Below are 27,557 nucleotides of genomic sequence, written 5' to 3'. Positions count from 1 at the left end.
CTGAAATGACACACCCCGGAAAACTGGAAAGACCCTGAAAAGATGAAAACCTCATCAGTATATATCGTGTTACAAAAGGTAAGCAGCACCCATTTTCATAGAAGATGATACATGAAATTCAGAATTTCTTCAAAATTGTACTACTTACTTAATTTAGGAAAATGAGCTTAAAAGAGGTATAAATGTTTCTGCTCCTCTTTAAAGATATATCCCTCATCAGAATTCTCAATTTGTGGTCATGCCATTTCCTCTCAAGATACAATATAAACTTCAGAACTGATTTCAAGTTAAGTTTCTGGTGCAAAGCCTATAATGCATGTACGCTACACTCACTTTTTAAATTATTACAGTGTCCAAATCTACCTCTTTTCCCAATAATTCCCCAAATTTTGTTTTGAGTCAGAAAAATTTCTGTACGTCAACACTCCTGACGAAGTATCTTTCACTTGAGACAGTATTTCCATTATCCTCTACTCTTGTGTTCAAAGTGAATTAGGCAGAAGTTCATAGCTGTAGCCTATTTAATAATAGCTGAATTACATTAAAAAAAAATCTATCTGACCTTTCACTCTTATCACAACAGCTATTAATCTTTAGGCAAATGTATTTTGTTGGAGGATATTGTTTTCTTCTTCTCTTGACTCAACTGGATCTTCTGGCACTCATCACTTTGATCATCGACTGCCAGCTAAGCTAGCACTGAATTTCTTACTTGCTTTCTACTACAAAACCTATTTCTATAGGCAAGTAAATCTTACATACTAAGACACTGACTTACTATGGTGTTTTCTTCACTGTATTTGTTTTTTGGCATTTATATTTTGCCTCTTTGTTCTAGCTCTTGTATAGATTTCACTATAATGCTGACGTCATCCAGGTCTACATCTTCCTACTAAATCTCTGTAACAATCATTTGTTATAATGAAATTTTATCACATGAAATACCATTAAAACTGGCTTCAGATTTATGGTTAAAAAAATAATCCATAATGATAATCAAATTCTTTCTGCAGAAGTTCACTTTACAACCCATAAAATAATACTACGATTTATATATTTGCTGGCCCCAAATTTATGGTAATTTTTTTCCTAATAATGATAATCTGATTTCATGTAAAGAAATTTATTTTGTGACATAGAATACTGCCATGGTAAGACTGTATGTTGGCGGAAGAAGAGAGACAAAGGTATTGAAATGTAGACAAATGTTTGCATTATTTCCTGGATTGACTACTGTTATTTCCTCTTCATAGTTTTCCCAAAGGAGCTTTAACCTACCCACAGTCTTGCAGCTTGACTCATTGTTACACGTAACCTTTCCCAGCACATCACTTCCACCTTTACTCTCTCCAGTGGTTTGCAATACAATACCACATCATATTACTTACAATTTCAGTTAGATTTTAAATTCATATTTTAGAAATTTTAGTTACATAACCTTGAAGGCACTCCACCAGATTGACAAGAGATGACTTTAGCATTTTCAAAATACAGATTTAAGGACTGATATCTATACGTCCTACTTGTTTTTATAGCTTTTGCCTTTTCATTAGAGATTAATTACAGGCATATTATACAGCTGTGGAATTCATTACAAGCCAAAGCTGATTTTTTTTAAATCATCTGTGGGCAAAGTCAAACTCCCCTTTTCTGCTTCTATACTACCATAATTCAGGATAGAACTTGTGGAAATAAATAGCTAGCAATGCTTTGCATTTATCTCTTTGAAAAGCTAATTTACCATTGGCACACAACTATTTAATAGTACAGTAATATACACCATATTTCATCTTCCAAGTACTAGACATACAACCCTGTGAACTAATATGTAACGGTTGTATTTGCTGATTTTTATACCTTGTACGATATGTTGAATGTCTGTATCTGTACTAGTTTTATATGTATCCTAAAAATTCTGCTCAAAGTCACAGGCAAATTCTGTATCACAACAAGAAATATTTAATCCATTTAGGCATCCAGTAGATTGTGCATCTCCATCACTATTAACAGACTGCTACTTGAAAAGTGACTTCCTAATGCCTTCTGAAATATTCAGGGTCATTTAAATTTACTACAGAATGGAAACTTTCCTCTAAAATTTCCCCCCTCACACCAATACCACTTTCAAGCTCCTCAGAGACAAGGAACATCAATCAAGTGTTGCACTAGGAGGTGCTGGCTTGTTACAATTCCAGTAAGAAAGGCACTCAGACTCTGTAAAGTATCTCTTAAAATGCTATTTATTGGAGCTAAGACTATAAAAAAAAAAGAAGATAGTATCAATACTTTCATATCCCTTCAGATGCTGGGAATCCTGAGCTGTGTGGAATTGAACAGGCCTCCAGCCAGGCACAGCATGCTACGCAGATCCCATCTTGGGATCCCAGATCCCAAAGGTTACCCCATTTTGGTCATTTGAGCTCTTACAGGATTTTCTTGAGAGCAAAAAGACCCTATTCATCATTTATACTGTCAAATAAACAGGACATTCACATGGGAACTTGCTGCTGAAGTTTTAGATAAAGGCAAGGACACGCAGGTGGTGTAACCACTGGTACCAAGTAGGAGATGCCTGTAAGCTCCTCTGTTACAATCAGCTGGCGAAGTTTATCCTGCAGCAAAGAGATATGCACAGCACAGGCCTGAACGTCAAACTATACGCACAGCACAGCGCAGCACAGGCCTGCACTTAGGTTAACTGTTACGAGGATTTCTATCTCCCTGATGTACAACGTTCTTCCAATTAGGATCACTACGGCATCTTACATTTCAGTGAGATGTAAATTAAGCTTACTGATTAAGTTATAGGGCTGTAAAAAAAGCCAGTTAAATTGCATACCTGTCAGCACCACTGTGTGTTCTCCACCACAAGCAACCTTATTAACCTTTTCCATAATTCCCAGTACAGGCTGTGGGACTCTATTGTTCTTCAGCTGTTCAGGCAATAATCCCAGTTTTCCATTCTCAGGTTCTCCAAAAGTATAGAGCTCCCCATCTCCTGTGAAAATACAGAACAGAGCAGGATTTCCAGCATGCACTCAGAAGCAAGGATGGGTTGTCAAGACTGCTGCAGACACAAATCAGTAAGATAGAAAAATGTATGAACATTACGGGATAATTGAACATATTTGTATAACGTCCAAACAGCTATGCAAAGCAGTCTGCTTTGATGGGACAAGAAGGGGCTAAATTTTAGTCCCCTCCAAGATGAGAACTGCAATATTTAGCCTGCAAGGAATCTAGCCAAGGGAAAAACAAAACCATATACATCCTGCTTCTGAGAGGTTATAATTCCCTCTGTAACCAGTATTTATGTCAACTGAAGTTGCTTGTAAGAATCTCAATTAAAACAGAAAATCGTTTTGCATGGAATTTTGATGGAAAATCCACACTTTCTTTTTGTAAGATATAGAGAAAAAAAGAAAAAAGCAGAGTAAGCAACATGAAACTGTGTGTGGTCTGGACAGAAGGAAAACATACATCCAACAAGAGGAATACAGCAGTGGTTCCATAGCAATAACTCCACCAGAATTAAGTTTAAAAAAATACTGAGAGGTTTTTACAGATCTCTTCCTGTAACTTCTTTCTGATCTGCTACACAATCATACAAGAACACCCTTCTCATTCACCCAGACTTTTTAAGAATCCAGTTCAAAAGCTTCAATCCCAAATTTGGGTAATTCATTTTACTTTCACGTTTCCTTTGTTTTATCTTTTCCAATCGCTCCCTTTGCTTTTTCACTGCTATGTAAGTCAGAATTACCATCCAAGACAGCATTCTGTATATCCTTCTACCATAGTTAAAAACTGAACATGTAAAATGTACTTTCCATTGCTACATTTACAATTTATCTACATTTATCTACATCTTTTACATTTATCTACATTTTACATTTATCTACATCTTTTTTTCACAATTTAGCTACATCTACATTTCTGATTTTCTGTGCTAAGGGGCCCCCAACTATTCTAATAGGTCAGAGTGAGGTTTAGGTAGAAAACGTTTCCTTACTGCCAGGAAAGCTTCAAATTCATGGCTGAATGTTCTCCACTCCTGAAAAAGATTATCTGTGGAGTAGTGCCCTCATAGCACATTGTGGCCCACAATCTGAATTTGAAATTACTTACCAAAAAAATCATCATACACTATTATGTAAGAAAAAGTTTGTGTTTTAATCCCAGTTGGATATAACAAAGCACAAGGCTAAACAAAACTCTCACATGGAGCTAATCCAAGATAAAGAAATGTTTAAACTAGTGCAGGAGCTGCCTGCTAAAGGAAATTCGAAGAGATAGCTACAGTCATATAATCAACATAATAACAAACCCCAGACGTATACTCCATTATTAAAGCTCAGTCATCAGAAGCACCCATCTACAGTATTTTTGGAAACATGCAGACTTGTACTTCAGTACAAAACGTACTTTTACTTTCAGAGGGATACATTTAGTGTTCACAAATTTACTTTTACAGCATTTAGAGGCATTACTATTGCATGATGCACCAGTATCTGAGAGATTCTTATTCAAAAGCTATGAATTCCTTGCCAACATGGAAGTTGAGTTAATCTTAGAAATGCTGGTCTTTCCCCCCAGACAATGAAAATAGATGAGCCTCAAAGAAAGTTTCAAAGTGAAGCCTTATGTAGGTGTTCAGAATTGACCATTAGAGAAGTCCATCCCTCTCTCCATTGAACATAGGCAGAGCATAAGAAAACAAGCTTATTACCAGTTTTCTGTCAGCCTTTGTGAATATTCCCCCATTTGCATAGCTGCTACATTTGTTGCTTTTTCCTTGCACTTTGTCAGCCACAACTTAAAATTTGGGAATTTAAGGACAATAGCAATGACCAAAAAAATAAGCCTACGCAGAAATAGGGAATATGGAAGAGCTAAAAATAAACCTATGAATAAAAATGTAAAGTGGAAAAAATGAAGCTACGTATGCATTGTAAAAAGCAAATAAGATTACTCAAATTATTAAAACCAAGTTAATAAAAATTGAAGGATATGATTCAAAATGAACCGAAGTTTATTAAAACTTGGGCATACCAAGCCAAGACAGGAAACGAATTTTATCTTTTTGAATTTTTAATTCTGATGAAGAGAAAGTCAAAACTGATGTCAGTAAGAAATGTGTCATTTTTATTAAATCTTCCTGAGCTTTACTCTGGCAGTACACCCATTTAAAATTTTCTTTTGCCTGAATAAAAACTGAGCAAGAATTTCAGGTTGCAAAACCGCATCTTCATTTTGTGTAACTATGGGACAACTAGTTAGTAATACATTTTCATTTAAGTCATCTGGTAAATCCAATAGATAAACTAGGTTCAAAATGTTTTTTCCCGGAAAACCCTTTTGCCAGCAATATGTATTTTTTTTTTTCTTCATGGCACTTAGCTCTTGATTACTTTGTGCTAAAAAGTGACTACAGCAGTGGCTGCATAGAAGAGAGCAGCACAGACTGCTTTTGCCAGGACCCTCCATGAGGGTCCTCCTTTGATTCATCCTGAAAACCCTTAGACTACTATGTCTTTTAATAAAGCAGTGCTCCTCCTCCCATACTCTCAGAGGAAGTAATTCTGGAGCAGTCATCCTGACCTGTGATGTATGTTACCTTTGGTATCAACAGTCCACAATAAGCAAAAAAAAAAAGGTCTAAATTATGATCTATTTTCTTCAAAGGAAGCCTGAGGATAGGTTTTCAATGAATTTTAACTATAGGGAGAATCTGAAGTATATCTCTTATTTTACGGTAAGTTCATTCTGGGCAAAAAAAAAGAGGTTATGCATTTTTTAAGATACCTCAGCTTCAAATTAATTTAAATGCATAAATTCATCAATTAACTTTATCAATTAATTCTGAAAAAAATGTATGATGTACTCAAAGAGCAAAAACTATAAAAAGGACTTTTTTTCAGAAAAGCCAGATTCCTGCTCTAAATGGAAAATGGGTCCTAAGCCTCAACATAAAGTTGCAACCCAGCACTTCCATCAAAGATTTAGAACCTAACTTTGATGGCACAATATTTATTTGCAAAGCTTACAAGACCTAAGAAATTTAGCCTCCGCCTTAGTCAAAGAAACCCCAGACTATTTTATATGGTTTCTAGATTTTCCAAGATTATTTCTGCCTCTCACAACGGCACAGATTCTTCAAGTACCATGCTCCTGGGTCACTAAGGCTAGCAACTGGACTTACTATCTTTACTGAATGCTCTAACTGCACAGAGGGGCAATCAGGGAATGACAATAATACAGTCTTACTCAATGTCAAGCTTCCTGCAGGGTTTCACAGGGCTCAGGCTATTAAGAGTAGCCACCCACAATCTATTCACAGAGCTATGTTCTCTTCAGCAAGACAATGAAATAGGAGAGCAGCTGTATTTCCCAACTATCACCATCAGAGGTGTAACCCCACCCTCTCAGCTGTCCTTATTTTTTCTATCATTCTGACATTTTCCTTCCTGCACACACAAACTACACCAATAATATTGTAACACTTCATTTATCTGCATGTATCTGTGCAGAAATACCTTTGTTGCATTCTTCTACACTTCTTTTCTAAGAGGTGTTTTGCAGTCATTTCAATCTGTCTGTGTTTTTTAAGAAACAGCAAATCATCTCAGCTGCAGAAAACTGTATTTCATTTCACTTTTAAACTATGGACGGTGTTTAGGCTTCTCTGTTCAGTTTGACTTTCTGTTTTAATTCTGATCTTTATTCTTATACCTACATGCAGAAATACTCTGAACAGGCTGATATTTTGCAGTTATTTGCAGCTCCATCAATTTTCTATTCTAAAACAGTAGCCCAATTAACAGCAAAAAAATCAACTGCAATGTGAGGCCTTCTGTAATCAAAACATTCCACTGACAAAAAGAGATTTTATTAGGGATTCTAAGTGAAAAGAAAGAAAAAAACCCAACAACAAAAAGAACCCTGTATTCTTTGGAAGGTAAGTATTGTTTTAATACTCTTGGATCTGCCATATATTTCTAGAAACAAGCTGATAAACCCCCAAAAGTACTTGGGAGTTAACTACTTACACAGTTCTCTTTGAAGAGACCAGCACTTCTTTTTAAACACTACTGCACTGTAAATATCAATCCAATCACAATCTAATTAATAGGATTAGAGATTCAAATGGCCAAGCTTCCACTGACTTCCCAAACTAATCAAGTTGTTTACATTTTTTCAACTTAATAATCAAGGTAACGAAGATAAACCCATTTATTAAAGCAATTTTTGAATACATTACACATCCCTTTAAGGCAAATAGTAGTATAAAAACTATGAAGAACAGCTATCAAGCATAAAAAGAATCCAGTCAAACCCAGATAAATTTTGAGTACAGTACGTGTGCAGTACATCTGCATTTTAAGGACATTCTGTTCACAATGGAACCTGGTTATTTCATTGTCTCCTCTCATATGAGTCACATTCTCATGTGTTGAACTTTCCCTAGTGTGGCACATTTTCTGTATCACTAAACTTCAGGTTACAGGAGCACGTCAAGGAAAAGGGCAAGTGAATGGAAAACTATTTTTGCCCCTCAAAGGCAAATGCGCATACTGCAGATGAGAGAAGATAGGAGACCTGGCTAGTGGCAAATGAGAGCAGTAGACAAAAGAATTGGATCACTCTATGATCCCTTAAATAAATGAAGGAAAAAAAGAGAAGTATTTATTCAAGACCAAATTGGTTGAAACTACCTCAAATGCTGAAATTCTGAGCATGGAAGTGTTTGTGGAATGGATGATCTTTAAAACTGATCCTTAAAAATAATGACAAAGTACATTAAAAAAAGGAATTCAAGGAACCCACAAAGCTCTCTATGAAAAGACATCTTCTCAGTGGAATCTATCTTGACCTTGCTTATAGTAACAGTTCAGGCAGGGGAAACACCAGAAGAGGTTTAATATATTCAATTCCTTTCTGGCTCCACGAATGTAATTCCGCTGTAGACACCGGAATAGTGGTTAGATATGCTGGCTTTTCCAGCTCTCCATCTCCTCCAGTGGACAAATGAGCTACATATGCTTGCCAAGCTTCATGCTCTCTGAAAAATTGTCCCCTCTTGAGTGAGTGAGGTCAAAGACTAGTCAAGTAGAGATCTGTATACTCAAAATCGTTGCTACCCTCTTTCAGCTCTTTCTTTCTCTGTTGCTTTGTTTGAGACATACCTCTAATGTGGGGACCTAACATCCCAAGTCTGCAAAAAGAAAGGAAAGGAAACAGCTATTGGGAAAAAGTCCTAAAGAGGACTGGAAACGATAAACTAAAAACTTCTTTTCAGTGGAACTCTTTGAAAAATGCAAAATGACAGGAAAAGGGAGCAAACAATCATCTTTCAAACATGAAGTGAGTAACTAGACCAGCTTTCTAATTTGCATGTGGAAATGAGCTAGCCATTGCCTGTGCTTGTGCCTAGTCTAAATTTCAGAAGTGTTTTTTATTAAAAATAATTCAGGATATATTCTGTTCTATTCTACAACCACCTCTGGTGTCTGTGGGGCCCATGTGTACATGGTAGAATACAGGTGACTGACATGTTTAGTAGCTGAATTATTGTCTGCAAAGAAGGCATTCTAAAAAGCAAAAGTAAGAAAGGTGACAAATCATCTTTTTGGAGCTACTAGATTTGAGAAACATCAGGGGTGGAGGGAGGGTTGTAGAACTGAAGTACAAATTCAGATGATCCAATGCCATACAATTTCCATAAAGCATGCTTTGATCTACTAAAGGTTTGCGTCAGGATTCCACTCTACTCTTGTTGACATTGCACTTGGCTTTATAGTAGTTAAATACCTTAAAGACAAATGCCCACTAAAAAATCTTTTATAAAACCAGCTATTTCAAAGAAATAACAATTTTAGTTTAAAAAAAAAAAAAAAAAGCTGGAATCCATACTTTACTACTTTTTTTCTCAATAGTCTCTTATTAATGAACATCCTGCCCTGGAGAGGGCACTCTGTGATCACACTATGTATTCTAGTATCCTCATTAACCACCTTTTAGTTTTAACCCAGATATGCCTGTGATCCTAACAGTTTGCTTAGCCAGTATACAGTTTATGTCAAACGTAAATATATTAAGGAAGGAAACCATAAGGTGCCATGCTCATCAGTTCAGGCCGGCAACATGTATCAAGTCCTACATCCTGCAGCTATGTTTTATTATTAAAGATAGTATATTATTGGATGCTTTTTTATGTACAAGTCATGTTTAAAAAGTAGTAATCAATCAAAATGTAGTAATTCTATGGTATTCTAATAACTGATAAGTTACAGGTGTTGAAAGCTTTCTATTAACAGTGTTTCTCCCATTTCTTCCATAGTAACAGCAACCACAATCTAAAAAAGCTCCTCTGGTATACTTTATTGATGTTGAGGGAATAAATACAGATTATACACTCACCTGAAGAGTTCAAATTTCATTTCTTGAAATACAGAACCACTTTCTTTTCCAGATATTTCCTCCAAAAATATATATTAAAAATAACACCAATCACTCTAAATTCTATTATACAAAATAAAACCATACAATAAAAACACATGGAAAACTCCCTGTGCTAGGCAAACTTTTAAACACGCTTCAAGGCATAATTCAATGACTAACTGGCAATTTGGGGGGGAAAAAACCCTATCCCTGTAATATGAATATTCCAAATACTCCATAATTATCTAGTTTGCTATGTTCTACCACCCCTCAGAGGCAGAATACCGAGGATGTGAACCACTGTTCTGAGCCAGTCTAGCAAGTCCTACAGGGAAGTGTTTTCCATAAGTGAAAAAAGAATTGTAATAATACTAGAAGAATCACCTTTTTTTAAACAAAATCTTTTAACAGCATAGTGCCTTGACTTCCTTCCTAACTAGCCTGTAAGAAAAATAAGGTAACTACATTTGTACTCAGACTCAGCTTGCAAAACTTCCAAATTCATAATTTAATGGCTAACTTCATAGCTAAAATAATGTGTGACTATGGTACACTTAGATTAAATGGATAAGCTTTGTTTTTAAACTGTTTGGATATACACTGACACTAGTGCAACAGAAGATCAATTCGGTAAAAGTACCTGGATGTTCAACACTAAATTTTTATGGTAGTTAAAGTATCAGTCAAATAAAACTGTCAGCAAGGGCCCAAAGGAAAATAATAAAAAAACAATTTCTCCTTTCACCACAAAAGAGGCCATCCGCATGTCAGTGGTTTCAGCGAGGTAGATTGAAGCCCAATTTGTGCAGGATTTGCAGATACTAAGGCTGAAAATTAAGATCTTCCATCTCACACCCAGGCCTGCTTAAACAGTAAGGAATTCAACAACTCCCCATTTTCACAGGTCATAAACAGTTCATCTTCTTACTAGTATTTTAAGAAGCTCCATTCCTCTTACCCAACTGCTACCCTAATCCTTTTTTCTCATCCCCCTCCATTAAAAGTTTCCACTTCCTTAGAGCACCTGGCACACCCTGTTCTCTCCTTGATCTTAGATGCTTGTCCTCAACCCTTCTTCTAATGAGAGCTTTTGTCACATCCTACTGCAGTCTTGTCAGAGCTTCAGCTCTTGGCTCTAAGGCAGAAATACACACCTCCTTACTATATCCTTGAAGTAAGGATCTTTTTTTTTTTTTTTCCCATTTATTTTGAGTTCAGGAAGCTGTAGATTTCCTAACAGGTGCTGAGCTCCTGATCAGTCAGAGGCACTTCATTCATTTACTGTAATAAAGCATCTGTAATAAAAGTTGCACACTACCACCATAACACCTAATCAGTATTTGTCCACCACAGGAAGCTCTCATTCTGTTAACAGCATATTCTCAGAGAGCTATATAGATATTTTATGTGGAAAAGTAACATTTATCAAGTAACCTGAGAAAAGTATCTGATAGAATAGTTCCTGGGTACCCATTAAAAGCTTTGCAATCAAACATATTGATCCTTCGGAATCTTTAATTACTCTGAGGGGACTAAACTGTAAAGCTTAATAAAGTAAATCTATATGGCTGAGAGGAATTCATGGCTGCTCATATATAATACCATCAGTACTCACTGATAAATTCACCCATATTAGCATTATGAAAAAATGAGTGGCATCATCACTTTGGAAACCAATAGAAAGGTGGAAAGAGAGAGGTGGAAAGCAACAGACAGGTGGGTTGGTTTGGAGATCAGACACTGACTCACTGTAGCGTATGCTTCTCCTCATATCGTATACTGCCTGTTTAACTGACTTAAAAATCTAAAATTTAAGACATAACATCAAACTTTGACAACAATCTTGCACTGCTAGCAAATGAGATTAATTTTTCCCCAAAACATAGTATGTCTATTCAATATTTATATTTCTAGAGAAGATGAAGATGATTATTTGATCATAACACAAAAATGAATAATCTCAAGAGAAGTTGGATTATTGAAACCGTAATATTAATCCACAACACCTGTTATAACCTTCATGAAAATGAAGTGTTGCAAGATAGTCATTCTTTCTAATATACTTTTGCACAACAACATGCAAATGCAGAAAATTAACTGCAGTTTTTTCTCACAGTATTGTTAATTCAACAATACTATACAATTATATAGTAGATTACACACAAGTTTCCCAAATAAATCAATTAGGACCACATTTAAGAGAACCTGTCTCTGGTAAAATCTCCCAATGTGATACAAAACTACGTAGACTACTTTCTGCCACATGGCAGTTTTTAACAACTATGGCATATCTAGTTTCAAAAGTAATGAATGCCTCATTAGCTACCTTTACAAAGACAACAGTTGGAGAACTACTGACTTGTCTCCACTATGCCCATTCTCTTACCTGTTATCAAGGCAGAGTGATAATATCCACAGGATACAGAGGAAACAGGTTTTCCAACATCCACTTGACAAGGGACACTGACACAGGCTTCATCAGCCAAGCCAATCTGACCTTCTGAATTGTCACCCCACACAAAAAGCTGCCCATCCTCTAAAATGAAGACACAGATAGTTAACAGATTTAAAACCAAAACTAATAAAAAGTTAATCAACCCATTTAAGAGCATTTCATAAACTCTGTGTATGATACTACTAAACGTCATGATCTCAGGGACATAAAATGGTATTTAGCACAATGCAACACAACAGTCTGAAGTAAAAGGGTATCCCTTAAGCTTTTCAAAAGTGACACAGAACACTTTGTCATCAATTGACGTTAGACCATAAATACCAACAGGAGAAGTACTATGTAAAAACATTCCTTCAAAAAGAGGAAGATTGAGTGTATAAGACAATTCAGTTGCCAGAGGTCAGTATGAAAATATTACGGTGAATTTAAGGCATCTTCTCATTTCTAGTAGCAAATCACCATTTTCCCATTCTTCCAGACTTATTCTTTGTTCTGACTTTGGTACCCATCCCACTTATTCTTGCCTTATCTTTCAGTTCTCTTCACAGGTGATTATATTGCCCAGTTTCATTTTGTTTTCCTTAAACTATTACAATAGCTGTTCCAGGTTTATTAAGACCAGCCTCTGTTGACACAAAGACCAATGGCAGCAGTAAAACACAAAAAAAGGTAGCGAACAACATGAAAAATCTCTGGATTTTTCTAGAAGAGATGAGGTCCTCTCTCTGCATATTTCTTATTGGTGTGAAATAAGTTGTGAATAAAAAAAACATGCCATCCACAGTGCTACTGAGATGCTGTTGGGAACTAAAATCATTCAAAGTTGACTTACAAATCTCAGGAGAATGTTAGCAATTGTCACCAAAAAATACAAACCAAATGAGCAGGCTAGCATCTCTTTCATACACTCTTATGTTCTCTGACACATTCTGAAATGACAGCCTCAATAACTTATCCTAAACATGTACGGAAACTGCTGCTTTATAGCAAAACTTGAGAAATTACATTATAGGGTAATAAAGGACCACCCATCCAATGGCTGAAAGTATTATAACTGTGTGGACTTCAACATGTCGCAATTGTATAATTCTGCCATCAGAGAAATAGGTCATAGGCCTCTCTCAGAATTAGTAATGACACAGCTGTGTAGCCTGCACCAGTAGACCAAAATAGTTGCAGTAAGAAGTGGAATTAGAGAAACTTAGTTTTCATAACATTCATGTTTTGTAGCTGGCTTCCCTGGAAATGAACTGAAGATTTTTCCCATTTTGAGGGTATTCATACTGTCTCTCCTTTGTAAGGATTCCTACTAAACTAGTACAGGTTGAGCTCCCATTGCAGGCCACTGCTCATGGAAAAGGTCTTACTTTCACAAAAATTGTAGGAAGTTAATGAGACTGCCACCCCTTGCCAGATTGTGTTGAAATAGGCAATTGGCTATCAAAAAATGACTATGGTTACTAGGGAAAGAAGACAGGGAGGCATAGAAAATACACCCACATATGCAGACAGAATGCTGGAATCAATGTTTCCCTGGAACACCAAGCTGGACACACATAAATAGATTTTATTAGCAGTTGCTCTTACCAGTTACTGCTGCTGAGGTGTATGATCCAGCTGCTAGCTGTTTGATCTTGTGCTGGTTGGTAAAAAAACTAATTAAATGAAATGTGGTCCTTTCCTCTGTGTCACCTAATCCCAACTGACCTTCACTGTTACCTCCAGCAGCATACACATTTCCTTTTTCTGCATACAGAAAAGCACATGTAATACACAGAATGAAGACAGAATCCTCATCAGCGGTAAAAAGTCAGAGAAACTGGAGCAAGTCATTAAATTTTCGATGGAAAAACATTACAGAAAAGTTGTGGTCTACTGCCCTGAAATATCCTCAAGTTGACATTAGCAGTTTCTGCTGTAGCTAGCAAGGAGGCTTTCCTGCACACGCTTGGATCAGAACTTTCTAAAGGCCTTACATGTACTTAGACTGACTGCATTTCCCACCATTCTGGAGACTGATCTAAAAAGTAAATATAATTTGAAGTTCTGCAAGAGTTCTGAGAAAATGACTACTAGTAGCCCTGGCAGCCAGAAGAAGCTCCTTACCCAAATAATGTATATTTTAAGATAAAGCAGGAGGAAAATGGTGAATGATGTCACAGGCAGGAAAACTGAAGTCATATTAGTACGTAAATTAGAAAGATGCATAACTTGATAGTTTTGAGTACTGTGAATGAAATATATTTTTGCTTCATTTTTTATTAGAAATAATTTACTCATTTTAATACTTAAATCACTTTTGATTTAATTAACTAGGTCTTTATTTTGTTTTAGAATCTTGAAATTAAAGTTAAAGCTGATGATTGATATCTTGAACTTAAGAGAACTTTAAGATTTATATTTTTAATTTTAGTATGTTTCACATCTAAAGTGCTCATCTATGATGAAAAAGATAAGGCCCATTAATAACACAAATCCAGACAGAAATGTGATAAGCAACTGACATACAATTTATAAATGAACCTTGCTACATAAATGGCCACAGATTATCTAGCCAGCATGTACACTAAAAGTGACTAATATTTACCCTGTGCAGTCTTGCATACTCAACTGTTATTAAAATGTTCTGGTTTATTCTAATAGGCTTATTTACAGTGCTCAGGGTCTCCACATATATAAAACTCCTAATAATCAAACAATCCTCTTTATAACCTTACTGCAAGCTAAAGGATTGCAACCACAAAGATGGCTATTCCATTACATAAATTTTAGAAGCATGACAAGAATTTGCATCAATTCTCTGTATACAGTCTCTCTAAAAATTTATTTTTTAGTTTAAATTTACAGCTTATTTATTTATAGCTTAATAAAGCAACTTGTCATTGAAATAGCAGACTACCTTGTCTAACCAAAATCTAACAAAATTTGAAGACTTGAAAACATTCAGTTCTACTATATTTACTCAAATACATAACTTCACAGTAACAAAGATAAATTACTTGTCAAAGGTAAATTTGAGTACAGATATGTAAAAAATACAAATATACCTTTGCAGAGCTTAAATGAAATATTTATAATTGATAACAACACCTCAAATGCCAGCAAGAATTTTTTTCATCTGTCTATTGCTAGCAAACTCCTATATAACATTATTTTATAAATGCATTGGCTCAGAATAAATCAAGCATTCAAAGAACTGGGTATCAAAACCCAAAGTTTTAACAGTCGCATTTTCATTTGTTTTTCCTTCCTCAACACTCCTGGGGTTCCTAATGTAATTTTGCATAAAAGCAAAGGAAGAAATCTATCTTTAATATGTATATAATATAGGTTACATACCTGTGTAAACTAAAGTGTGGTTTCTTCCACAAACAGCAAGTTTTGTTTTTTCTGGTTTTAAAGCTACGAATTAAAGCCAAAGGGGGGGGAAAAGTTATAATCAAGCTGATAGCTGGTTCAACAACAAAATGTTCTATGCTCTAGAGCGAGCTCTTATTTTTTTCGTATTTTTACCAAAAGAATGATTACAAGATTCATTGCCCATTTGAACCTAGCACATGACTTATTAAATCAGGATTCCCCCAAGACAAGAAAACAGATATAGACCTTAAAAACTTATAGCTCACAGTCAGTTTGATGATGGCTACTTCACCCCAATGCCACATTCCCCAGAATTTACCATTTACGGCATATGCCTCAAAAAATATACCAAGTTGCAGGACAAAATGCATGCTTAAAGCTGTCTTCAGTTTTCATTAACAGTACTATTCTTAACTCCCTTTTATGCTTTTCCCACTACCTTAAATCTTTAAAACTCCACTGTCTTAAATCTTTTGTCTTATCCCTATCTTCCTTCATTATGCACACCTACCTTTTTTGCTAGACTTTTGCTCTGCACTGCCCTCTTATTGATCACTAAACTCAATTGCTAAGGACAGTCCTATCTGGACTAGTGCCTAAAATTTTTGCATATACCATCCTGTCTCAATTTCAGCTCAATTACCACCCACCCATTGCATGTACTTCTCTGCAGTCTGGTTACTGTGAAAGGCTGGGAATGTATGCGAGAGAAGTCAAGAGTTATTTTGGTGGTAAAGAGAGAATACAGAGGTGCCTTTTCTCCCATGGCAAGAGCACTCTATTTCAGAAACAAAGGAAAAAAACCTCACCAACTTTTCCATCCTCTCTCCAATTACTGATCGTTGCCAACAACTTATCTTCCCTCAGCCACGTCCACGTGCCCTATACAATGCTCTTAAAACAGCATTATTTTAACATAATATATCTTTAATTGCTTTTCCACTGCACTAGTCCATGACAAAGCCAACAACCATCATTCCTTTCACAAACCCTTTTTCAGTCCTTCCAGATCAACCTTCATCAGCTCCACAACATTCAGATTAAAGTCCCTTCTACCTTCTACGAAGTTACTGAATAAATCTATCTACTTAAGCATGAACTGTCTGTGGTCTATCACACAGACACAAACATAAATTGTCCAAATTCAGGTTCCTGCCTATCCTATCCGACACCTATCACCACCACCAGGCTGGAACCGTAACACTTCCAATGTTGGCTTCTTCCTGCTGCTTTATATCCCAAAACTCTGCCTCCAACTTCAGAGATGATCTTAATCAGCTCTTCAGAAGCCTGTGCTCCCTAACCTTCCTCCCACTTAGGCTCATCAATTGTATGTGATGAGCCATGCTATATTTACAATGTTGCTGGCAATTTTTCATAAACAATTTCATTAGTCTTTAGTCAAGTCCCAGAAGATATCTTCTCAGGAAACATGCAGCCACAACCATTTGGCCCCAAGCAGAAACTGAAATGTGTCCTTGCAACCTCATTCCCAAAGCCAAGTGATGACTGAAAGATAGTGAGAAAAGCTCCAGGGCTTCCTCCTGCTGCCTACTGCCAAGATAAGAAAGATACCCCCCTTGTGACTTTTTTCAGTGGATGCCAGGTCTGGTTTGAATTGCTGTCCTCTTCGTCTTTTATTCTCCATTGCAATTTGACAGTAAAACCAAAACTTGACACCCAACCAATTTAAGCCAATGTAAGAATCAATGCCTCACATGGTTGACAGAAGATGTGAACCTGAGAGTAGCTGCATTCTCCCTCTAAGTGAAATAGAGAGAGGAGCAGATAAAGGACAGTAGAATAAACTAAATCAGGTAGAAAAGAGTTTGAACAAGCAGGATAATTTATTTTTAACAATAAGCTAACAGATCGATCTGCTGGCAGAAAGGATGAGTATAAACATTTAATGGTGAAGAGAAATGTGTTAATGGGATAGAGCTGACTTAAGTAAGGGGATAGGGAAAAAGTATTGACTTAGTTTTGTTTGACAAGATAAAACCGGCTAGGAAAGATCAAGAAGGTAACAGTGTAATGAAAACATATTTTACAACACGTGAAAGAATATGGGCATTTATTTTACTGCATCATATAAAAACATTAACATTTATGGCCCCTCAGGCACTTCTTACACTTGCTAAAAATGTAGCAGTACTTGTAGAAAGTCCCTGACAGATTTTTTCATTTATAAAGGTGCTAAGACAAAAGTGATACAAAGGTTACACAATGCTGTTAGAACTCTGATTTCTAACGCACAGACAACGCTGCATCTGATTAATGTCTTTGCAGTCACAATGAAGATGTGGTTTGTCAGAAAAGGCAAATATTATGTAAAATGAGAGCCCTCAAAAAAGACAGCATTCTATGTATCTGAAGTAATCTTCAGACGCAAAAGGACCCAGAATCTGGAACTGATGGAAAATCAGTCAGGGATCCTTTTAAGCTACCTTTATAAGCATGTGCAGTAATATGCTACACATGATGAGTAAAGAAGGAAGAATCAGTTATTTTGGAACTGCATCTTATAAAGTACCTTTTCACAAGGGTCTCTTTCAAAAAGACAAAAAAAGAAAAATTAAACAAACCTTTAACACATGTTGGTTTGCTGACAGTGTTCTTTGATCCTAGTCCTAATTGGCCCCAGTTGTTACTGCCGAACATGTATAGTTTACCATTCCCTGAAAAAAAAAACCACAGTCAGAATCCATACAAGTGTTTGAATACCTGATATAAGACATGATGGTCATTCACACACTATGCTATTTACTACTGCCTTTTTAATGTAAGGTTTAAGATTAGGCAATTCAATACTTAAGTGCAAGCAATAATTAATGTCCTTGTGGTTTTTCAGTACAAAAGTAGTAATTGCACTGTTTAAGTAAGAAATCCCCAGCCAGAAGGAGGGACAAAAAGCAGAACAAACATCCTCTGCTTTAATTACAGCACAGATAAAGTGCTCTTCAGAAAATAAAATGTGCTCTCGGACAGATCCTGCCATTCCGAAACCACAGTATCTATAGGCCTACTTATAAAATAACAGCACATTTAACTGAGCACCCACATCTTTTACGCCAAAGACAGGAATGAATAATGCAGCTATATAATTAATACAAACACAAATTTGTAATATTCAGCTTATTTTATTGTTTTGGGGGGGCTATTTCTTTTACTGCTAAATGTCTTCTCTTAAAATGATTTACAAATTTGCACTTCTACAGGACATGGTTCCTGATAAATTTTCAAATGTGTTCACAAATTGTATTAATTTGTTATTCTGCGTATAAAGAAGGAATGTATAAAAACACCACGTAGTCAGGGAGTTTTGTAAACCTAAATGCAAACATTTGATTACAAATCTTCAACAGGAGCAATGCTAGAATCGTATTCCAGAAACTGGTATGACATGTCATTGAACTTGCAGGGTTGACCATTACAAACAATGAACAGTTGTCATTCTGAATAACGAGTGTTTTTTTAAGAGGATGGTATATGAACAGGTTACACTTTTGTCATTAGGCATGCAAATTAGGCAGCCAAAACTGACTACTGACAATATCTTAAAATGAATTCATTTCGTTTCATATTACCTTTTGTAAAGCTATGAAGCTCACACCCAAAGATAAAATCCTTGTTCCAACAGACATCTTTGCAAAACAATAGAAACTGATTTGTAAAAAAAAAAAACACCTTTTACAACTGTTAAAAGGAGTTTGTTTCCTTTTGATGAAGGTCTGCAGAGCTTTGTGAGTTAGGCTCCCATCACAAGGCTGTCACATAAATAAACTTTGTCACCCTACCCGTCAACAATTATCACATGATCGCAATGCATAACAGCAATTCCACATAATAATGCCAAAATATTATGACGGTTTGTACTTCAGTAGTGTAGGTTCCCAGTGAAGGTTCTGAATGTGATTTACAGAGACTTTGAAATATGATATTCAACTGTTTAAAAGATAACAAAAATACTTACTCTGTTAAAAAAAAATTCATTTATTTTCTTAAATATAACCACATAGTTAAAAAAAAACCAAAACACCAACAACTAACAATAACTAGTATCTAAAGTCCCAATCAAATTGTTAGATTTGACAATTTTTGGAACATGGGACTATGTGTCAATATTATGTCTTTCCAAGAAAGTTGCAAGGGAAGAAAGTCTGAGGTCAAGTCTACGCTAATGCACTACTAATAGCATTTATATCGCCATCCTGATTTTGATAATGCAATCACATTAAAACACATGCAGAGCTGTCTGTCACTGAGAGCAAAATGCACCTTAACAGAAAGAATTTTTACTAGTAAATGGCATCCTATATTGGTATATGCTTCCTTGTATCCTTGGTTTATACTTTTTAAGTGCCTATATAAGACAGTAGTACTCCTGTGGAATATGATGCCAAGCTGCTGTAATTCAATTTCAGCACATTCTCTTTTATCCATTCAAAATTCCAACAGGTCATGCTTTTCATCCTATAATCTGCTGTTTCTTATACCAGTCTTTAAATTCCCAGGCATTCCTTTGTAAGTCAAGGAGCTTAACAGATGAGGGGAATCTTTTTACATTCTTTTACAGCTGAGTGACAGCCTTTTATAATTTCACACTTCCAACACTTAGCAGTGTAACAGAAAATAAGAAAACTGAGAAGCAGGTAATTCAGACAGTGAATGAAAACTAACAGGCACTACAGAGGAACCTAAACAAATGCCTGTAATGAAGCAACATTTCTGGATCTGTACAGCAAATCAGGTTTTGGAACAGACATGATGCAATCTAAGCTGGCCAGGAAACACAACAGAATTTTGTATGCAAAAGGCCCTATTTTCATAATTGCATACTGAGATACCTCCAGTCATCACCACAGATGCACTGAAGTGAGAACCAATTCAACAGCAGACAAATAGGCAAGGATCATATTTCAAAACTTCGCAAACTCAGATTGCTCTTGTCTTTTTGCTTCCACCTTGGTGCTGACGTACAGAGATTGTGGCCATCTGCCATCTGGAATGGCTGGCAGAAGACAGGTCCAACAGAGTAAGATTATGACTCTCGGCAGCAGAAGGGAAACAACAGGATATAAAGAAAGGGACTACTAGGACTGTTTTGGTAATGAAAACATACTTCCAACACCAGTCTCCACCTTCATCTTCATGCAGGACTGGAGTATTTCTCCAAAGTATGTATGCATTGGCTTATCACCAGCAGATGTTTCACCAACATTAATTCAGGGCTATTATGGAAGCCACAAGATGTTACATCTTTAGGAACAGAGGATTTTGTGAGACACCTCAGGAAGAGAGTGTCTCCTAACCAGTACATTTCTCATGGGCGTAGCTGCTATCACAACTGTGATTCCTGGGAACCCCATCTGTCATGTGCTCCCCTGGTTCATGAAGCGCTACTAAAGGCATTCATTCAGCAGCTGGGAAATACCAGCTGAAATCCTCAACATGCTTCATGATAATAGCAGGCAGCCAAGTATTCCTATCACCTATGTTTAAAGGTATGTTTTACATATTCCCCCCCTTGCCTTCTAAATTATATTAATGTCGGAGGGAAATAAAATGGGGAGACAATGTGCACACTTTGAGCATTTATTACAGGATTCTATTGAGAAGCTATATCTGAAGAAGACTTAAAAGGTAATATTTTGGACAGGGTATCATTTGCCAGGCACCATGATTTTCTGTATTTATTTGTGCTATTTTGTGAATAAACTATGTTAACAGTTCATATAAAATTCATATACATTTCAAATAAACCTCATGAAAATGGGAATGACATCAGTTTTGTTAGGCAAGTCACGATATTCTCAAAATAAAAGCTTTATTGAGCAATAAGAACAGTCATGCTTAGGACATTTAGTATCACAAAAACAAAACCAGCACAGTTTGTTGCCTGCTCCTACACATATCAAAGATCAACACAAACATGTACTAATCTTCCTCATTTTCCCCTTGCAGCTGTAAAAGATACTGTGCCATGTTCTGATGGCCTGCTGGTAGGCAGAAAGAATAGAAGAAGTCTGGTGTCCAAAGACCTGGAGAGATTCCAAGGTCTCTTTGGTGTAAATTGTTGAACGTTTAATGCCTTACAAAACTCGAAATTATGAGTATACTATCTTGTTGTGGTTCCACATGCACCTCTTTTCACTCCTACTTTTACACTTGGTAACTTCTTTCTTTCCTTCTACCCTCTTGCACTGCGGGCTTCAATTCTCTCCAGAGCTGAGTTCAGAAAATGTGTTTTCCATCATGACCATTTCCCGCCTTGTGATCAGGATCAGTCTCTTTGATCAAATGTGGGCAAGCTGCCTAGGACACTCTAATCAAGGCAAATAAACAATGAGACAGCTGTTAACTTTAAGCATTTTGTAGAAAATAAAATTAATAGAAAGGTATTGGGAGGACATTCTTAAAAATATGTGTAATATCACTTATTTCACACCAGCTCCCAACAGGATGAATAAATTGCTTTCCAAAGCCTGCAGTTATAAAAGATGCAGGGAGCGTGTAACACATGACTGTGTTAAAGAACTAAAGAAGACAACTGCTTAAAAGAATTCCTGCTTGAACATTTTAATGAATATTGTGCTAAAGGTACAGAGCAAATGAATAAAGAAACACAAATTTCAATCCCAAACTCCAAAACTGGAGGAGGAAATGTTTCTCTGACTAGCTCAGCAAGCCAACTCAAAGTCAGCAAGTAACTATCACTTCCTATTCCAACATACAGCCATAGTATGTAAATAAAATTCTGGACTCTAACTCCTGACCTAGAAAGCCAAAGAACAGTGTGTTTTATATTTACTTTACACTTTTCTTCCTAAAAGCCATATGGGAATATTGATGCTGGATTAGATTAAAGAAGTATTTGAAAATTTCTGAATATTTTGTTTGAATGCTAAATATTAGTTCCTGTACATTTTCTTCATTTGCATTCAGTCAAGATTCAGTGCTAGATGTAGCTGTCTCTCCTACCCAAAACCAGCTTTAAGGAATGTTTTGTATCAGTTTGGGTGATTATTTTACTTATGGTTATTGAGATATGTTAGTGTAAAACTGATATATTTCTATCAGATTTGAATCTATCTCATATTCCCATTGTCCCCTACATACATAAGTCCCACTACCACTTCCAGGGGGTGGAAAAAAAAAGAAGCGGGGAATTTTGTGACCTGTAAGTAAAGACTGAAAATAAAATGAAGCATGCATTAACACACACCTGCTTGAGATACTTTTCCTTTCTCAGTGATGTTTGTCTTTTATCTCTTCCAGGTCAGGTTCAGCTGGATTTCAAGAAGCTCCTGGTTTCCCACAAGGTCTGTACCCTTCTCAGTAAACTCATTATCGGCATGCACTTCTGGAGCTTTTATTCCAGGTGTTACTGCAGTTCAATGTCATTCACCAAGGACTGTAATTCCACTGTATCATCCAACTCCATCTAACAGCAGAAATGTGCGGTGCACACGGGCACGCACAGGTGTGAAGAACAAATGAGGGACAAAGATTTTCTGTTTCCCTTCTTCACTTTTTTGTACAACTCTTGCCGTTTCTCTACCTTTGCTTGTTGTTGATCAGTATTTTACCCTCTTTGCCTCTACTTTACAACGTCCCAGAAAAACTTTTGGTACCAAAGAAATTTTGTACTCGTGCTTCTACAGTTCCTTCTCTTCAAAAGCTTTGAGGAAATAAAGATTTGAGTATCTAGAAGTTTCCCTGGTGACGTATCTGCACACTACAACAGCAAAAGCCAGCTACAGGGACATTTTTGAAACATGCTGTATGTATTAAAGTAACAGGGAGAAGGGGAGATAGTAGAGAAACAGTGCTCATGCAAACCTATGCAAGTTGACTTTTCAAAAGCTTTATCTAAGTGGCTGCTATTACAGTGACAAGGAATTAGGGGATTGTTGCCAATTAGGGTAACAGTGCTGGCACATGCACATGCTGGGGGAACTCAGGGAGGCAATTTAAATTGACTAGTCTAAACTGAGAATTATAGTAGTGTTATTTCAAAGGGGGTGTGGGCATATGAAAGGAAATATATAAAAAAATTTCAAAAGGAAAATTTCACAGTGCCCCAGGTTACATTCTGATTAATTTTATGCAACAGGCAATTTAACAGAACTGGTGCAATCCAAGAAAAAGTGTCAAGTTTTGTTCAAAACACAAACTATTCATGGATAATTCATCTTCTATGAAGTTAGGCTTGAAAAATTCATCGTATAATTTCACTTCAAGATATTCTGCAGTCCATGAAATCTATGCTCTCCTTTTATCATGCCTGGAATTGTTCATTCTAAAAATCCAGCATCTTCAACTTTTCTTGGGGACATAGCAAGAAACCCTCAAAAAATTATTTAATGAGCAATGACCAATTGGGCACTGAGGAGGAATAAATACATTCCAATAAAAAAGTCCTGAAAATATGCATATGAATTTCATAACAACAAAGTCTTATTATGTATCAGCAGTTGATTGTCAATACAATCAACACACATGCTCATCAACAAAACAGTAGCCCCTTCCACGTAAAATAAATTGAACAAGTTCTTCAATGAGTATTGCTTCCATTATTTCAAAGAAATGAAAATGAACATAAATACTGCTCACTGTATTGCATCTGAGCTTCTTTGAATGCTTTTGCAATTTATTTCTGATTTTAGAAGGATTTTCTGAAGTTTTTTGTGTTGCTCTTTCAAGGGTTATTTTCAGTTGACAGTTAACAGTAATTCAAATCTAAATTTCAGAGATACAATTTTATGTATTGTTTCAGGCAGATTCCTAGTGAACTTGTTGACTGTGTTCAACAGATACTGTTTACTTCCATGATAAAAACCTCTATATTTAAGATTATCTACTAAATACTGTCAGATTCACAGGAAACATTCAAGCTGAGCAAAGTCATGCTTACTTTAAATCCAGTGTGATACATTCAGTTATTACCCATTCACTCATGACAGTTCTTGGGCATGTCTTGTGAAAACCTTCAGTGACCTCACACTAACTTAAAAGGCATCCAATAGCCCCCACAGAAGAGTACCCCACACACACAATCCGATTATATTATATATTACTTCAGGATTCATTTAAGAATCATAACTTTCCAAGCTGTCCAAATATATAACCTTTTATCATATACTCCATTTCCAATACTGACCTGTAACAATAGCAGTATGTTCATCTCCGCATGATATAAGTACAGGCTTGTCATTTTTGAACCAGAACTTGCTAGGAATATCTTCTGCAAATTTGCTTTTTCCAAACGTGAAAACAGCACCTGATTCTAAAATACAAAAAGACAATGTCAATTTTAGTGAAAACAAATTTTGCCTCATATATTTTGAAATAGTCATTTCCTATTAATTCAATCGCACATTTTAGTTTCCCATCTTTTTCTTTTTTTAAAAAATGGCTGAAGCATTTTCTTCTATTGTTTCACCAAGACTACTTCATTTTCAGGTTCATTTTAGTCCTTCTGATTCTTCTTAGTCTCCATGAATTTCCCAATAGAATACGTATTGTTGTTAGTATATTGTGTTCTGAGGATACTGTATTGGGTTTATGTGGTAAGGTTTTGGTAGCAAGCGGGCTACAGAGGTGGCTTCTGTGAGAAACTGCCAGAAGCTTCCCCTATGTCCCACAGAGCCAATGCCACTGGCTCCAAGACGGACCTGACACTGGCCAAGGCTGAGCCCATCACCGACAGTGGTAGCGCCTCTGGGATAACGTATTTAAGAAGGGGAAAAAAATGCTGTTCAACAGCAGCTGGGAAAGAGGAGTGAGAATATGAGAGAAACAACGCTGCAGACACCAAGGTCAGTGAAGAAGGAGGGGAGGAGGTGCTCCAGGCACCAGAGCAGAGATTCCCCTGCAGCCCATGGTGAAGACCATGGTGAGGCGGGCTGCCCCCCTGCAGCCCATGGAGATCCATGGTGCAGCAGATATCTACCTGCAGCCCGGGGAGGACCCATGCCGGAGCAGGTGGATGTGCCCAAAGGAGGCTGTGACCCCGCAGAGGGAGGAGCCCACGCTGGAGCAGGCTCCTGGCAGGACTTGTGACCCTGTGGGGGACCCATGCTGGAGCAGTCTGTTCCTGAAGGACTGCACCCCATAGGAAGGACCCACACTGGAGCAGTTTGTGAAGAACTGCAGCCCATGGGAAGGACTTACGTTGGAGAAATTCATGGAGAACTGTCTCCCAGGGGTGGGGCACCCTGGAGCAAGGGAAAAGAGTGAGGAGGAAGGAGCAGCAGAGACAACATGTGATGAACTGTCCACAACACCCATTCCCTGTCCCCCTGTGCCGCTCGGGGGGAGGAGGTAGAGAATTTGGGAGTGAAGTTGAGCCTGGGAAGAAGGGAGAGGTGGGGGGAAGGTGTTTTAAGATTTGGTTTTATTTCTCATTACCCTACCCTGATTTTTGATTGGTAATAAATTAAATTAATTTCCTCAAGTTGAGTCTGTTTTGCCCGTGATGGTAATGGGTGAGCGATCTCTCCCTGTCCTTATCTCAACCCATGAGCCTTTCATTATATTTTTCTCTCCCTGTCCAGTTGAAGAGGGGGAGTGATAGAGCAGCTTCGTGAGCACCTGGCATCCAGACAAGGTCAACCCACCACAGATACAATAATTTAACTTAAAGTACACTAACATACTTTACCACTACCCTCCAAGAAAAACTACTAGGTGCATAAAAGAAAGAAAAAAGAACTCTGAATAACTGCCTCCAGAAAGTAAAATAAAAAGTTCATCCTGAAAGCAGGTAGAGACAAAGAGTTCTCACTTACGTTTAGACTTGAATTCAAACAGGTTTTCCAAATTGGATTAGAGAGAGAGAGACACATACACACACTGTAAAGAGGTGACAGGCTCCAAACTGACCACTCTTCCTCACCCATCTGAAAAGATACATGTGCTCTAAAAATGGCCCCCTAAAATGAAAACTCTCAGCCTTCAAAACATGGGTTGGCACAACTGTCTTTGATCATAAGACCATGATCTAAAAAATTCAAACAAAAACACCCGCCAAAAAAATCCAGACAATTCTTCCACCCTTGTAATCTGTCTAGTTTTTTCAATTCTTCCTCCTTTCAACAGTGTCAGCACTGTTGTTTTAAAACATAAAACGTTAACTATTCATCCACCTTTTGGTCAAGCATGTGGCTTGACACAGAAAATACTAACTCTACAGGAAAATAAATGACCTCACAAGTTAAATAATTTGCCAAAAGCCATGCAGACAATGTGGCAAAGCACAATTAGACCTCCTATTTTAAAATGTCAAAACTTGTGCTTTAAGCATAGAATCATTCTTTGGAAACGAAAACAAAGAAAAAAGCAAACCTTTTCTTTGCAGACTTTCTGTTAACATGTAAGCTATGATAGCACAAATACACACAGTCACATTAGACTGCTTCCGTAAAATTATATGTAATTTGATAGTAAAATTCTTTCATTGAAAATAAATACAGAGATGTTTCTTTCTCATCAATACTCTGCACTCCAGCTCCAAAACCCAAAGTTCTCTCTTAAACTGTAAATTTGATATTAATTTTGAAATTATTCTTTAATGCACAAGTTTCCCATATTTGCAAACGACGTGTTATTTTAGGTACCACATTCAGCAGCCATGTATAGAATTGTATGTACTACCTCTCTAGATGTGTTTCACCATTTTATTAAAAACAAGCCTTTGTGCAGTCAAATTAAAGAAAGGGTTGAGTTTTTCTCATTTTATGTATACACACCTACAATCATACACATCCTAAAAGGCACCTGAAAACATGATTTTGTTTTAAGTTTTAATCTCCAGCCAACCAGCCATGCTGCATATTTGGCCACGCTTACAGCAATGTTTTTGGCACTCGTGCCAAAGTGGAGCTCTCTGGTTCATTTCTTTTTCTTTCAGAAGCATTCACATGAAAAAATACATATATTCTTAATTCAATGTATACAAAACCCAGAGAATTTAATTCACAGATGCCCTTCCTATCCCATTAATTTCACAACTGAAACCTAAGCTGTCAGTTTGGAAATTAGATCCTACCAATTCATAAAATTAAATCCCACAGAACATCAATGAGATTTTTGCTGTATGGGCACGCAGGAAATGTTTAAAAATTACCGTAGGTCAAACTACGGACCAAAACTCATTTATTAACTGAAAAAACCTGCCTGCTCAACACTGCACCACTATACCATGCCGGTGACGACAGCAAGGTTGCCCCCGTCTAATCTCTGACGTCAGCGTACGTATTTCTCCCCAGACGCCGGAAGACACCGGCCCGAGCCGGCG

At 36.8% G+C, this 27,557-nt stretch overlaps 1 protein-coding gene across 1 annotated transcript in view; it reads right to left on the bottom strand.

Annotated features, from left to right (window-relative positions):
* RPGR (retinitis pigmentosa GTPase regulator) overlaps positions 1–25,233 on the bottom strand; it is a 56,678-nt gene extending 31,445 nt beyond the window's left edge. The window contains exons 1-7 of the mRNA XM_009580182.1: positions 25,212–25,233; positions 24,420–24,545; positions 17,842–17,934; positions 15,236–15,298; positions 13,484–13,642; positions 11,828–11,977; positions 2,840–2,998 (exon numbers count right to left, since the gene is read on the bottom strand). Coding sequence (XP_009578477.1) covers positions 2,840–2,998; positions 11,828–11,977; positions 13,484–13,642; positions 15,236–15,298; positions 17,842–17,934; positions 24,420–24,545; positions 25,212–25,233 — 772 coding nt within the window. The remainder of the gene's footprint in view (positions 1–2,839; positions 2,999–11,827; positions 11,978–13,483; positions 13,643–15,235; positions 15,299–17,841; positions 17,935–24,419; positions 24,546–25,211) is intronic.
* Positions 25,234–27,557: the final 2,324 nt, after the last annotated feature.

This window comes from Fulmarus glacialis, unplaced genomic scaffold (assembly GCF_000690835.1).
Source record: "Fulmarus glacialis isolate BGI_N327 unplaced genomic scaffold, ASM69083v1 scaffold15666, whole genome shotgun sequence".
NCBI lineage: Eukaryota > Metazoa > Chordata > Aves > Procellariiformes > Procellariidae > Fulmarus > Fulmarus glacialis.
This window is presented reverse-complemented; position numbering and strand designations above follow the sequence as displayed.